The 16,248-nt window shown below is 33.4% G+C and overlaps 1 protein-coding gene across 5 annotated transcripts in view; it reads left to right on the top strand.

Annotated features, from left to right (window-relative positions):
* Window positions 1–16,248, top strand: part of FXR1 (FMR1 autosomal homolog 1) — a 56,486-nt gene that overhangs the window by 23,653 nt on the left and 16,585 nt on the right. For all 5 annotated transcript variants that reach the window (XM_016218058.2, XM_016218057.2, XM_016218056.2 and 2 more), the window contains exons 4-10: window positions 6,063–6,134; window positions 6,540–6,688; window positions 6,922–7,015; window positions 7,435–7,551; window positions 8,882–9,052; window positions 10,758–10,836; window positions 14,424–14,533. In XM_016218058.2, coding sequence (XP_016073544.1) covers window positions 6,063–6,134; window positions 6,540–6,688; window positions 6,922–7,015; window positions 7,435–7,551; window positions 8,882–9,052; window positions 10,758–10,836; window positions 14,424–14,533 — 792 coding nt within the window. The remainder of the gene's footprint in view (window positions 1–6,062; window positions 6,135–6,539; window positions 6,689–6,921; window positions 7,016–7,434; window positions 7,552–8,881; window positions 9,053–10,757; window positions 10,837–14,423; window positions 14,534–16,248) is intronic.

The raw sequence follows: 16,248 nt of genomic DNA, 5'->3' as shown, positions 1-16,248 counted from the left end.
GATACATTTCTGCAGGTTTGTGTCCCCCTCCCCCCAAGAGTATATAGGTTTTTAATCCAATTTGATACTTTTCTCTTGGTAATTTACGGCATGGTATATTATTTTTAGTATATTAATTTTTTAATTTATGTCATTGGCCACTGTTTTCTTTCTGCTAGTCACAAATAGCATAACATAGCAATAATAACAGCTGACACTTGTATAGTACTAGTATATGTAACATAACTAACTGGCTTCTTAAACAGATTATTTCCATTTAACACAGTAATCTCTTGAGGGCCTGTTCTAAACTCTAGGAATACTTCGTTAACCATTCCAAGGTCATAAAGCTTGAAGGTTGAGAACCTGATAAACCAGTTTCAGTTTTTGTCCTGAATGCTATTTTTTAATATATCATGTATTTATAGGATGTTGTCAGTTTTATGCTAGACTTAGAACTCTTTTGTTCTTTTGCAGCTCTGGTACCCCTTCTCTTTGAAGAAGGGAAGGTGGCTTTGATTTGGCCATTATTACATTTAGTACAAAAGTGATACAGGAGAGAGAGCTTTCCATTGAGCTCTTTCAGGCATTTACTTAGTTTGGCTATATAAAATTTTCATTCTTCTAGGTCAGGAATGGTTGAATATTGATAATTTCATATGGTTTGCCCTGAAATTTTATTACTTTAAAAATGTTTGGCTACTTGAGGTTTGTCTTTCCAGCCAGTTTATGAGGCTTACATGAAGTTACAGAACATAAATTAGTCTCATGATCAAGTGATGGCCTCAAGGAGACACTATAATTTATAATAGAAAGTTGGTTTTGAAAGGTCTAAAATTAAGTATTTGCTTAATGGTTGATTTTGCTAACTAAATATTGCTAAGAAAATAATACTCAGCTTACAAAGTTGGATGTAATGGGAAAATGAAGAGTTCCTTAGATTCTCTTGAACTGGTTATAGAATATAATAATGTTCTGGGATATTGGAAGGGCAGTACAAATTACTCCAGTGATTTCACGTGAGGTGTGCTTTGTCTTTTATTATAGATACCTGCCTTGTTTAGCAAGTTAGTACACACACACACACACACACACACACACACGTTACATAGGAAACCTTACAACCCAAGCTAATGTGTATAATTTCACAAGGTTTTCAAAGTTTTCTTCTTGTATTTAACATATTTGATAATTATTTTTGAATTGTGAAGTTTTCTTCACAATTGAAATAAGAATTGGCAAGTTTTGTTTCTTGACATATGCCTTTTGTCCTGTCTTTTATGGCAGATTATAAGACATGATTATTCATCTTTATATTTTAATTGTAACATTGGGATAGGTGCCTTGAGAGAAAGTAGATAAAAGGGGTAAGAATAATTTGAGATAGGACACTCTTACCTTACAATTTTTAAAATTCAGTATTTTATTTATATGAAAGCTAAATATATATACGTATTGTTTACATATACCTTTAAAAATGTCCGTTTGATCTTTGCGACCAATCTGAAAATGTTAGCTCTCTGCAATTAGTCGTTCTCATAATACCAAGCCCATTGTTAATCTTAGTGCTTGGGAAATGCTCAAACATTTAAAAAAAAAGATGTGAGCACATTATTTTTGTTACATCTTTCTCTTGGAAAATGGTCAGTTTTTAAGACTTGTGAAACCCACTTGTTAGTGTATCAGCCACAAATATGAATGAGATAATAATATTGTACAGGTAGATAAATTACATTAATGTGTTCTAGATGTTAAGCTTGCTTTTTCTAAGGTACATTTTTTTTTTTATCTCTTCATAGATTGTAGTGAGATGAAATGGTGAATACAGGGGAATAAATTTATCTCATGTTGTAAAATGGGTCATTGTGATTAACTATTCAGTTTAGTGCTTAACATTATTCAGAAATTTTCTTCATAGTTTGGTAAATTTTCTCTCTAGTGTTGTTATCTCTATTTTGTTGTAACTTTGAAAGGCATTGTTGAACATTTTTAACTTGAATGAATACTTAGCAACATCAGACTGGAATTTCATTTAAGTTACAATTTGGTGTGTATTATAGTTTGGAGACTATTTTGTAATAAGGTTTGACTTGGAGTCATTTGGTAGAAAGAATCCTTAAAAAGGCTTTTGGAATTTGAGTCTTCATTTTCCATCCTTCACTCCATAAAACTGTAACTTTCAATCTGAGTACTTTTGTGTTTTTAGGTCTCCCATGGACACTCCTTAGTCTGCTTTTTTGAGCTTTTTTTGGATTTGAAGAAACAATGGTAAAGCAACTAGGGCCATAGCTTTAGAGTGTGAATTGCTCCCTTAGAATAGTTTGGAGATTTAAGTGAAATCTAAAGAAAGGGAATTTCTGTGAGGTGTTCTTATTCCAATGATGTCATAAATTTAGTAATCAACATTTGGAACACAGTACACTAGGGCACAGTTTTAATTCTGGGTTATTAAAGTGATTTTTTTTTTTTTTTTTTTGGTATGAGATACAGTACATTTTATCAAGAATATGATTTGACCCACAGCACGTAAGTGGAGCCAGACTCATAGTTGGCTTCATGAGAGTGGCTTTGTCTTTGAGGGATAAAGTTGTTAATGAGATTTACAGAGATGGATGTAAGTATAAAATGGAATACAGCATTTCAGTGTTCAGTGAGAAATAAGGCCTCAAAGCAGTCCAGAATGGTTTATTCTCTTTTTTGTAGATAAGCTTACACAGCGAGCCAGATTCCTAGAATGTTATGCTTTGGCAAAAATACAATTAAAGGGATTTAAGTAGTTTTAAGACCCGTTTTGTTTGTTTGTTTGTTTTTAGCATTTAAGTTTGAGTCACTCATTCACTATAGATCACTAAGAGAAACTTCATCTAGATGAACTGCCTTCCTGAGTAGTGCTTGGAATTGGCAAGAACCTTCTGTCCTTAGGGTTTTCTTTTTTTTTTTTAATCCACAGTATACTAGGGAAAATAGTCATCCTTTATCATTTGGGCTATATTTACTGGTTTAAAAAATATTTTTAAGTCATTTTACATATAATTTTTCATAAGCATTTAAACATAGCAAATTCAACTTTGTATTCCATATTTTCTTGGTTTTGATAATACATATGCCTAAAATGAGTAAAGTTCCGTAAATATTACTGCTCATCAGCTGTCAGACATAAACCCCAAACATGCCCCATCTTATAAATACTGACATCAAATTTAAAATACATTTCTAATAAGTTCTAGTTTATTATTTCTTCTGGTTCATTTTACACATGAATTGTCAGAATGTAATACTTTAAGAATATTTGGAACTGTTGGTGGTTTCTAATTTTATTGAACAAAGCAAAGTCTTTTTGCTATAATTACACCTTTTTTTAAAAAAACACACAACACTTTTTATATTTAACCAATTGGGTTGAGTAATCCACTGAATTTTTTGCATTTCTTCTTCAGCTCTTTCTTTCTAGTCATCTTTGTATACACATCTGCCTTTGGCATTTGGCCACTTATCAACTGAACCGAGTATATTTTGGTGTGCAGGCATGAAAGATGAAACAGTACTGTTATGTGTCCTTGTAGAAAAACAGGAGTGGTCCAGATGCTTGTTGCAGGATTTTGTATAATGGAGTCCCAGTTGAATGATTAACTGGGTGAGAATACTAAATTTCCTTTTTTTCATTAGGAATGTATTGTTTGGGGGTGTTGATCTAGGATGTTGTCATTTGAAGACTTCATAGACTGAGATTCTGCTTATAAGATAATTTCACATTGATCATTAGAATCTGGAGTGCTGTTGGCTCTTTGCTCCAGTCTGATTCCTCTAATAATCATGAAAGTCCTTCCTCTGTAAATTTTTTTCTGTGTAATTATGGGTTGAAAATAAAAATTCTGAATTCTTAACTGTTCAGCAGTAGCCAAAAGTAGACAAGAATGGTGTTTCTAGTGTTTCTTAATATTTTCTTGAAAGACTATGCAGTAAACTAGAGGATGATGCATTAATAGTGATATATTTTACTGTTGTATCCTTCCTGGCAATACCGTCATTTTTCTGTTTTATTTATTTATTTTTAAAAAATATATCTTTATTGATTTCAGGGAGGAAAGAAGGGGGAGGAGAGGGATAGAAACATCAGTGATGAGAGAGAGTCATTGATTGGCTGTGAGCCTGCAACCCGGGCATGTGCCCTGACTGGGAATTGAACCCCGATCGCTGGGATCCTAGGTCGACGCTCAACTGCTGAGCCACGCCCGGCCGGGCTCTTTTTATTTTTTAAAAATTATAGTTGGAGGTAATTGAATGATGATGATGAAATGAAATAGCAAAGTGTTTAAAGGGAAAGGAAAAATATGACCACTAGATTCCACCTTAGATTTATAAAAGGGCCCATAGGACTCATATACTAATTTTCAGATAGTTTTTATTCTGTTTAAAAAAAAACAATTTCTTAATTTTTTGGAAGACCAGTGAGAAAGGATAAAAGTCATAAAATAGGTTTGCTCATAAAAGAAATGCAAAAGTTAAAATTGAGTCCTTTGGAGCCTAATTGGTACAAAGGCCTATTTTTCTTTTTATCTTTTCTTTCTCACAGTTTTTTTCTAACGGTGTACAGTAAAGTTGATCATAAGGTTTTGGCTTATTCATTTACAGTTTCAATATTCCACTGCTTCCAAAATCACTCTCACAACACCTTGATAGAAGCTGCAAGCTTTTCAAAACTATTTACTTATCAACAGTTTGCATTTATCTCACAGGTAGCTGTTAACTGGTATTGATAGATTTCTTTGGCGACCTCTGTAGGGGTAACCTTAGCTTAGTCATCTTAGCCCCCAACCCCCCAGTTTTCCATGTATTGAAAATACATTTGAAAAGCTGCTATATCATAAATAACTATAATCCCTAATGGAAATTTTCTAATGTGTAATGTTAAAAAATACCTGATAATTATAAATACAGAGCATATAAGACACACTTTTTAGATAGGAAGTGTCATAAGATACGTACTTTGCTAGATGTACTAATGTATGTGACTTTTTTTCCCCCCAGCTAAACATTTAGTACATTTGATGTAGGTTCCTCAGCAAGGGATCTAAATGTCATATTCTTGAAGTAATTTTAAAATAGAGTGTATCACTTTCTGAAAAACAATTCTTGATTTGAGCATCTTATAAATACTGACATCAGATTTTATTTATTATTTTTAATATTCGCCCGAGGATATTTTTTCAGTTGCTTTTGAAAGTAGAAGGGAAAGAGAGAGAGGCAGGCAGACAGACATACATCCATGTGAGAGAGACACATCAATTTGTTGCCTCCTGCATGCGTCCCTACCGGGGCTGGGGATTGAGCCTGCAACCGAGGTACATGCCCTTGTCCGGAATTGAACCTGGGACCCTTAAGTCCTGGCGCTGACGCTCTAACCACTGAGCAAACTGGCTAGGGCCAGGCATCAGATTTTTAAAATACATCTCTCTCAAGTTCTGGCTTATCCTTCTGCTACTTGAACCATCAAAATGCAATGTTTAAAGATGAACAATGGTGACAGAAACTAAACTATGTTTTACACTGTATAAAACTACCTTGTAAGAATCATTTCTTTAATATTTGTTTAGTAAACCCTCATGAATTTGAATTTGTTTTTTGAGGAGAAAATTGCCTAAAAAGGCTATCTTATTTTTCAGTAGTAAAATTTAGGCTCATGTAACTCTTTGTGTGTGTGCGTGTGTGTAATATTTTATTGATTTCAGAGAAAGGAAGGGAGAAGGAGGAGATAGAGATAGAAACATCAGTGATGAGGGAGTCATTGTTTGTCTTCATGCCTCCTGCTCCCCCATTGCGGTGATCGAGCCCACAACCTGGGCACGTGCCCTGACTGGAATCGAACCATGATCTCCTGGATCATAGGTCAATGCTCAACCACTGAGCCAAGCCGGCCGGACTTATATAATTCTTTTATTAAACTTTGTTTAGCCCATTAATTTCAGTACAATAACATTTTTTATTCTTAAGTTTAATGGGACTTGGCATTTATAATAAGTCATTATTTACAAGGTTGAAATATCTTACGATGAATGGTTGAAGGCATTTTTTTTCCTTCTCAGGTATATTCACGAGCAAATGACCAAGAACCTTGTGGATGGTGGTTGGCTAAAGTTCGAATGATGAAAGGAGAAGTAAGTGATGTTAACACTTGGTTTGTGACTAGTTTCCAAGGAAATGCCTCAACTCTTCGTTTCTGTAAAGGTTACTCCAACTCTGTTTTGTTTCTAAAAGCCTACTTTAGAAATAATTGGTCAAAAATTCATCATCATTCGTTTCTGTTTGTGTTCTCAATTTGCAAACACCAAGGCTGCTCTCTAGAGGTACACCCTAAGCATGTGAGGACTACTAAGATTCATGTTTATAAAAACCTATAATCTACTTTAGGAAAATCAGTTTGATGTAACTAAGCTGTGCTTAGTATTTGTGCCACAAGGGGGAGGGTCTACTATTTAAGCTGAGCAAGGTAATTAGAACTTCATTTAAAGCTTATTAGTTTTGCTCAGATGGGATTTTTAAAGTATTTTGATGTCTTTTAGTTTTATGTCATTGAATATGCTGCTTGTGATGCCACTTACAATGAAATAGTCACATTTGAACGACTTCGGCCTGTCAATCAAAATAAAACTGTCAAAAAAAATACCTTCTTTAAATGCACAGTGGATGTTCCTGAAGATTTGAGAGAGGCGTGAGTAATTTTCTTTACTATTGAATTGTTTTGTGTTTTAAGAAGATTTTTTTAAATGCTACAAAAATCTTTTTTCCCCAAACACCTAACCAAAAACTTCTTATAGAAAATCTTTTTAATCAACAAAAGTTTTAATGGGTGGTATCAAAATGAAATACTGGGGTTTGTATTATAATTGCCCTCTAAATTTAATCTGTTATTTAGGTCTTACACATGAATTAATGTCTCCATAGGTGTGCTAATGAAAATGCACATAAAGATTTTAAGAAAGCAGTAGGAGCATGCAGAATTTTTTACCATCCAGAAACCACACAGCTAATGATACTGGTAAGGTAACTCCATATTTTAAGTAGTTAATGGATATTGCGCAGATTTTGTAATTAGATATTTAAAAAAATAAAGGCTAATTTTCTGTATAGTGAATTTATTAATACAGTGTGGGAGAAAAAGTTTTCGTAGTTATAAAATGTTAAATTTTTATCTTCTGAAGTAAGGAAGAATTTTAATATGACATTTTATTCTTAACGTGTGGGGGTTTGGGACCTCCCACCAATCATAATGTGAATAGCAAAATTAAATAAAGTGGGAATTCAGAAAGGAAAGTAAGAGTGCTTCTGGGAAGAGGGGCGTTTGTGTTAGGTGAGGAGAGAGGTGTAGTTGATGAGAATCATGGAAGGCTTTATTGTGAAGGTCCTGTTTGTAGTGAAAAGTCATTGTTTTTGAGTGATTAATTTGTTTGTTTATAGTCTGCCAGTGAAGCAACTGTGAAGAGAGTAAATATTTTAAGTGACATGCATTTACGAAGTATTCGTACGAAGTTGATGCTTATGTCCAGAAATGAAGAGGCCACTAAGCATTTAGAAGTGAGTTTAATCATAAAAGGTATTTTTTGTGTCCCAGTTTCCTAAATATATTCAAGCTCCCTTGCTCAAAATGACTTGACTGTTAGGTAAGGCAACTTAGGATCTATTTTGTGGCTAATAACTGGAGTCATTGTATCCTTAGAAGAATTGCTTTTTTTTCTATTACTTTTCTCAATTATAGCCTTATTTGCTAAATGCCTGTTGAGTTTCTTGTTAGGATTTAGATTTCAGATGCCAAAGAGCTTAGAAACTTACTAGGGATTTCCAGAACTGTATTGCTGATTCTTCTTTACTCTGTTCTTAACCTTTTTTTTTTTACTTCCCTGTCCTGTGTTGGTCACAACACACTTACAGTAGTAACTAGGTTATTATAACAGTTCTTGTGTAAGAGAAGAGTAGGACACACAGCACATAGTTTTTAAAAAGAGCCTGTTGTTGCTTTTCTACCCTGCCCTAAGATACTCCTGTTTTCTCCTATTCATCGCTGGGAGATTTGTTCCTCCTACCCTCCCCCAAATATACATGCAAATACACACTGTCTTAGAGAAACTGGGGCATCTTTAAGACAATTGTGTGAATGCCCTTACTAATTTAAAAGTTACAAATGGGATATGCGAATGAGTTTTGAAACATGAATCATCTGAATTGGAGAACTGCTTGTCTCAATTACTCTGGAAAATTGTTTTAGAATTACTGTTTTTTGTGACTGTGACTAAATAGACTCATCAAACCATTTTCCCCCCTTCCATTATATGACCCAAATAAGTTTCCTTTATTCCTTAGGGGTTTTTTTGTTTGTTTGTTTTTATTCACATTGTAGTAAAATTGACATAACATAAAATTTACCATCTTAACCATTTTAAGTGCAGTTCAGTAGTCTTAAAAGTATATGCAGATTGTTGAGCAATCTCCATGACTTATTCATCTTGCAGAACTGAAACTCTATACCCATTAAACAACTTCCCTTTCCCCCTTCCCTTCAGCTCCATGCAGTTTCCATTCTGCTTTCTGTTTTCTATAAATTCGACTACTCTAGGTACCACATATAAATGGAATCATACAGCATTATTCATTTTGTGACAGGCTTATTTCACTAAGCACAATACCTTTGATGTTTATCCACATTGTAGCATGTCAGCATTTTCTTTTTAAGATTGAATAATTTTGCATTGTATAGTATATCACATTTTGTTCATTTATTCATCAGTCTGCATATTTGGGTTGCTTCCACTTCTTGCCTCTTGTGACTAATGCTGTGAACGTGGGTGTACAGAAAACCATTTCTGTTTTTGATCTTTTATAATAAATTCTAATTTACCTCTTTTACTAGTGCACAAAACAACTTGCAGCAGCTTTTCATGAGGAATTTGTTGTGAGAGAAGATTTGATGGGCCTGGCAATAGGAACACATGGTAGTAACATACAGCAAGCTAGGAAGGTTCCTGGAGTTACAGCTATTGAGCTAGATGAAGATACTGGAACATTTAGAATTTATGGAGAGGTAAGCTGTTTCCTGTCTCTCATCTAGGATAACTTTGCTATAACATTAACTATTCTTTGATAACATTTGGAATTTCAGTTTTTCAGTGAAAATACTTTAAAATCAGTCAGCCTAGTAATCATTATACATATATACGTGTGGATTGAAGATGATACTGTATTATTTGAGGCAGTGAAAGATTTTTGAGTAATGTGTACTATTTTCAGAAGTCTTAACTAGCTGCTTCTGGGTTTACTAAGTTTTATGTGCATTACAAATAATTCAAATATTTTTTGCTTGCTTACCATGTGTTGGGCACTGACAGTTGTAAATAAAACAGCTTTGGTAGAACTTTAATTTAGGTAATATTTTGTGACTGATAATAACATTTGTGTGGATAGAAATAATCTGAGAAGTAATTCAAAGTTTTCATTGAGACTATGCTTCACATTAGAATATATGGATAAGGTGTTTTTGGAGGGAGGAGGGTGATAATTTCAAGTCTTGGCTTTTCATACATAGCTCTTTTTTTAAAAAATATATATATTTATTGATTTCAGAGAGAGGGAGGGAGAAATAGAAACATAGTGATGAGAGAGAGTCATTGATCAAGCTGCCTCCTGTATGCTCCCTATTTGGGATTGAGCTAGCAACCTGAGCATATGCCCTGACTGGGAATTGAACTATGACTTCCTGGTTCATAAGTTGATGCTCAGTTGTTGAGCCACTCTTGCCAGGCTCATACATAGCTCTTAATGGAAAGCTTGAGTCATAAATCTGACTTAGAGGCCTGATTTTTATTTCTGAACTTTTAGAATAGAAGTAGGCAGTATAACAGAGTAATTAAGATGAAAGGCTTTGGAACCGTAGTGCCTGAATTGGAATTCTGTGTCTTACCACTTTGAGTGGGCTTGGAGAAAATTACTAAATTTCCCTGCATAATTTTCCTCGTTGTAAATGGAAAGTATAATTGTGCTTACCTTATAATTTATGAGGAATAGATACATTTTAAAATTTTTATTATATATGTTTTATGATATGAGTTCACAATACAATTGATCTGTGGCTATTAAAGAACAAACAGTAAAAGTGGAAGTTAACTGTTACTGAGAACTGTGAATTCCCTTTAGGGAGCCCTCTTCTCCCGCCCTTCAGTCTTTTCACATTGTACCCATTAGAAATGAGGAATTTAATGATCTTATTAATAGGTGTTTTTTTCTAATGCATCTCTGCAAAACCAGCCTTTTAAATCATTAATCTTGAGAATGAAAAAAATGCAGACAGTATGGACAGTATGAACAATTTGTTTTTAATACTCACCTAGGGATATTCAACATGGGAGAATGGACCAAATAAATATATTTTACTGGGTTTAAATTGTGAGAGCCCGTTGGGCTCCATTTATAATTGGCTAACCTAAGTTAAACTCTTGCTAATTTCCTGAGAAGCTGAAAAGGGACCTTAGAGATGTCCAGCATGTTTATGTTCTAATAGTACTTTTTTCTAGCCTTTTAATGATTACTTTTTAAAAAATGCACTTCATGAATTGTTTGACCTGAAATGTCACTCTCGTGGGCTGAGCTTGTTACTAGAACATAATTATTCAAATTTTGCTCATTTCTCATATTTTTGTTTTGGATTGTGGGGTTTACTTAGGGTTTATTTCATGTTTGTTTCTCTCCTTCTCCCTCCCCTTTGTTTCTCTCCCCCCTTACTCCCCTCCCAGAGTGCTGATGCTGTAAAAAAGGCTAGAGGTTTCTTGGAATTTGTGGAAGATTTTATTCAGGTTCCTAGAAATCTTGTTGGTAGGTACTTCTACTACATGTTAAAGAAGTCAAGTGTTATTTAATTACATACAGTGACTTAATTGAAAATTAGTCTTGTTATCTGATATTTTACTTACAGTTAAGTATTTGGATAATCATACTTGTTTTTATTTTTTCAGTAATAACATTGTATGTGACTTGTATCTTGTTATGATAAAAAGTAAAGATGTTTTCTGTACAGGGTAACCCGTTAATAAGACCCATGGTTTTTAATAGCAGTTTGCCATTACAGTTTTTCTTAAGCCAATTTATGCCTTGGGCTCTTTCTTACTATTCTCATTCACTTAATGTCTTTTTATTATTCACGTCTATCAAAATTATCAGCACTTTTTGAGAAGATGTGATAATTTTGTTTGTTTAGTGCAAAAGAGAAAGTAAGAGTGAACTAACAGTATGATAATAAATAATAAAACTTATCAGTGGACCCTGAATAAATAATGATTGGTTTTTTACAAAGATATAGAGTAAAATAAAGTAAAATGTACATGGGCAGGAGAGGAGGATGGTGATGATATGAGAGGAGGTTTTACTGTTAAGTTTTTGATGCCATTAATGAAAACTGTTGTACCCATATGGGTTATAAGTTGTGACAGAAAATTTTGAGGCTGGAGTTAAGTGAGCATTATAGCTTGGAGTGAGTTGTTTAATAGCTTTGTTATTAATATCCTGTAGATCTGTGCTGTGTGTCCTTTTAAATGCTATTTGAGACAAATGGGAAAGCTTTTGTCACATGTTAAATACTCAGTGATTATCTTAGAAGTTTAATATAAAAAATAAACATTACAAAATTTACTAGGGGAGATGAGTTTTTGTCAACTATTGCATCTCATTCGTTTCTGACCTTGTTGAAATAGTGAGAGCCCATTGGTCTCCATTTATAATTAGGCCTATTCTGCCCTAATTATAAATGATTTCTTTTGGAAATGATTTTGCTATTGTGTTTTATTTGTCAAATTCTGTAAAAAACAAACAGTGGGAGAAAGGTTAAAGAAAAACTTCCACTATATAACAATGTTTTTCTGGCCTATACAACTAGTATGCCCTGGTACAGTAGTCTATGACACAGGAATTTGGATAGTTACACCATACTGCCAGTTAAGTAAGCTGTTCCTGGAAATCACTGTTCACTGTAGACTAATTTTAATAAATGTTATGATACAAAGTGTTATCAAATGTTTATTGTCATATATGAAATCACCATAGACAAGAAAGCTGCTTTTGAAAATGATCCCCTTTTTTGTTTAAATTCTATCAGAACTAACATTGGTTTGCTGCTTTATAGAGTGTAATTTAAGTTAGATTTCTTTGCTTGTAAAAATGATTTGGTGGAGTTACGTACTAGAGAATCAGGGTTCTTTCCAACTCAACAATTCTATAGAAGACAGCCTCGATTTTAGAGTGTTGTGGTAGTGTTAATTCTGAGTAAAAATTCCAGATATTTCAGAAGTAAGGAAATTGGAAATATTTGTAGCTCTCTGATTCTTTATTTATTTTGTGCAATGATGTCCTTGCCTGTCATGTCTCTTTTTTTCTTCTACCTGTCTTGGTTGGCTTTGATTTGGGTTATTTGTGTACTCTTTAGGAAATATACATTAGCAGCAACTATTATACGTTGGTGAAATTTTCAGAAGAAGTATAAAGATTTCAATTGGTTGTTGTGTATAATAATACTACATTTTCCTCCAAAATGTTTTATGGGTGAAGCAGACTTTTGAAAAGTAATACATTCTTAGTCCAAGTGAAAGAAAAAAGAGGACTGAGGAGTAAAAGGGAATGAGGACTACTTGGTGGGTAAGTTCCAGAGAGGATTCCGTTACACATTTAGGTTCCAAGAGTTCTAGAACTTGACCATTCCCACCCCTCCCAAATCAAAAGAAAAAATATTATGTGAACATTGATTTGAAAATTAATCAAAATATTTCACCTCCTAGAAGCCTTCCTTAATCACTTCTCTACTCTGTCCCTTCAGCATTTTTGCTCAATGCTAAATTTATACTACAGGTCTGCTTCAGTTTATCAATATACTTTGGAATTTAAACTGTGGAAATGATCAATTAAAATTTTGACGGTCTCTGATGGGACTAAATAAAATTTGCAGGTAGGTCCTTGCCACGGACCCCAGAAGGGTCATGGATGTTCACTCACCACTGATACAGTTCACAGAAAGAAAGGAGCTAAGATTGGGGTGGGGGGTTATGTATATCAACCTGATTTATGTTATTTCGAAAAGATATTTGCTTATTTTTAGCAGGGTCAAGGATGAAGTTGCTGCTTGAGCTTCGCTAACAATGAAGGTTGCTTTTATATGCTGCTGCTAGGGCTGCTCAGAGAAGACATGTGAATTCCCTGACCTACTCTATTTTATTTTTTTACCTGTTCAATTGCTGTTGCTTTTAAATTTAGGGTTATTAATGGGGAAGGAGGCTTGAAAATAGGGATAGAAAATCCTGTAATAGTGTCTGCTGTTTTGACTGGCTTACTGTTGTCATTGTTCCCTTACTCATTCTTTAATGGAAACTGCTGTCAAGCATGCAATAGGAAAAGTTCCATTTTAACCCCTTTCAACCAAAATTAATTTATTGTGGAAATAGATTGCTGATTAAGTAAAAAAAAAAAAAATGTGGATTTGGACTTAATAACAGGGACTTACTTAGTAACAAATATGGTGTTGCTGTTAACTTTATAAGGGATACATTCATTTCATATAGTGAAGGTTACTTGAATATGCTGATCCTAGATAACACTGCCCAGTGTTGGTTTATTATTTTATGTGAATATATGTTATAACTAATAAGTTCCTAATGGGAAGAGAAGTCTTCATGCTCCCTTTTTAGGTTGTCCTTTAATTTTTGGATACTTTAATTATTGGATACTGACAGACTTAGAGGTTAAGTGTGGAGAAAGTAAATAATTTGGATTTTATGTCATTTTATAGTATTTCATACCTAGGAAGACAGCATACCATATACATGCTGTATGTATTTGTATAGCTGTAAAGTACTTTAAAAACTTACTGGTGTAAAATGTTTTACTTATTAAATATTAACATTTAATTTCTGTGAAGGAACTATTCATTTTAAAAGTTACATCTTCAAGTCACACATATCTTTTGAACAAATGGAAACTTGAAAGTAAAATCAAGATTGAATTTGTTGTTTGAATAATTACATGTAATGTATTATAAACATAAACAAATTGACATCATTAATGCCAAAATAAAAGGTTTTTTGCCTCTATGTATACAAGCTTTTGAAATGGGTTGGCCTTGGTATTTTAAAAATATAAAAACTATGTAGAACATTTTTAAAAATGTTTAGATTTTGAGAATGTTTCCCTTGTGAGCAATATTGTCAGTCCAGCTAATGATATTCTTAGGCATATTGGAGAGAAGGAAGTTTCAGACCAGTGATAGAATTTCTCACTAGTCTGTAGGGATTGAGGTAAATGAGAGTACAAAGGTAGAGCATTGCTTGGTTTTTATAATTTGATAGCAAATCATAAATTATTTGGAAAGTATAGCAGTGTTGTTTTTTAATTTACCATTATATTTGTTTTCTCTTATTAAGGAAAAGTAATTGGAAAAAATGGCAAAGTTATTCAAGAAATAGTAGATAAATCTGGTGTGGTTCGGGTGAGAATTGAAGGAGACAATGAAAATAAACTACCTAGAGAAGATGTAAGTATTTAAGATGTAATTTAATTGGCCTAATTAACTAATTTTTTTTCATGTTCTTTTCTTGGCTGACTTAATGTTATTTTATATTTTGGAAATTGTTTTTATGAAATTATATCTAGCGAGCTATTTAGAAAGTGATATCTACTCAGCTGCTTACACTCTGGTGCAATAGATTTTTCTTCTAAAAAAAGTTCTCTTCCTCATAATACTTCTTTGCATACTTCAGAAACAAGTAATCTTTAAATTGTGGGCCCTGGGTTCTTGGTTGATTTTACAGTACTTGAGCAAAAGCTAATTTTTTTAATAAAAGGCTTCAATTTGATAATCTTAACAGTTCTTTTTTGCATTTAGAATGTAAAGCTATTTAATTTGATACCCAACAAAACAGTCTTATAAGGGAATTCTTGGTAACATTATCCTTGACATTATTACAGAATTTGAGAGCACTGACTATTTCTTAATTCAACTCTTTAAGCTTTTATGTTATTTTGATATGAACTTTCTGAAATTTCTTTTCAGTGGTTCTTCTCACATGTTGATATTTTGTCTACAGTGCTGTTCTTTACTCCTTGTACATAACTTTCAGGATATCTTTCCTTTGTGACTTCAGTAGTCAACTCTGTATAGTTGACTTAAACTTTGTATGTCTGAATATAAGGCAAGGATTTTCCTCCAAATTGTCTTCTAGCAGTACACTCATAACTTCTCTAGTTTTGCACAATAGATAACTATTTGGAGAGTTTGTTACCCCATTGGAGAGAATCAGTCTTATAAAAACAAAAAACTAGACATTTTGCCTGTATAAATAGCCTCACATTAAGGATATTGTAAAGATGCCTAGCAAGGATAGCCACTCCTTTATTCATTTTAAGTAGTTAGAATGTGGAGGTAAATACACCATCAAAAACAAATGAGGAAGAATAAATGACTTAGTATTATACATATGAGCATTTGTGGCTCAGATTGATTTCATCTTACACTGTTATAAAAATTGCTGTAAATCTCAAGTAACTTTTACTTATTCTTAAGCAAGCCCTCCTTCCCTTCCAGCCATTTTTTATGACTTTAAGATGCCTTTGAGATGAGGAATAAAATTAATGTGTCATACTATTATGGGCGCTTTCCCCTCCCCCTTTATGCTTAATATATAAAATAGTGGAGATCTGTTGGCATATCACCACCATTTAAAATTAGCCTGAGCCGTTTACTGGCGAAGTCCATTAAACGACTCAAGTATAAATTTCTTAGGTTGATACTAATATCTGGTCTTCCCTTAGCTTGATTTAGCCCAGTTGCTTTTTAACATTTACCACCTTGTTGCAAGTGAATTCTAGTTATCCTTCATAAATAAAAATTTGTACTTTTCATTTTGTAGTGTTGGTCATTGTTACTGCCATTTCTGTGCTAGGGTTAAATTTAAATGCTTACAGAAACCAAGCAGATTATGTAGGGCACCCAAGTATCTTTCTATAAAAGAAACAGATGCTCCTCAGCTTTAACCTGGTTGACATGTGGGAATACCCCATTGTGTTGCTATATCTTCTGATATTGTTAAGAGAAGCTGGAAATCTATAATACTATATAGAGTTTTTCAATTTTCAAAACATTTCATGTTAAAACAAATTTGAAGGTTGGTATTGGTTTATTTCAGGCCACCATTTCACAGTTAAAGCTGTCTAAATCCACTGGAGAGTGTTTATAACTTGCTTTCTCTG

This window comes from Miniopterus natalensis, chromosome 6 (assembly GCF_054644295.1).
Source record: "Miniopterus natalensis isolate mMinNat1 chromosome 6, mMinNat1.hap1, whole genome shotgun sequence".
Classification (NCBI taxonomy): Eukaryota; Metazoa; Chordata; class Mammalia; order Chiroptera; family Miniopteridae; genus Miniopterus; species Miniopterus natalensis.
Note: the sequence above shows the minus strand (reverse complement) of the source record. Positions and strands in the feature narration are given on the sequence as shown.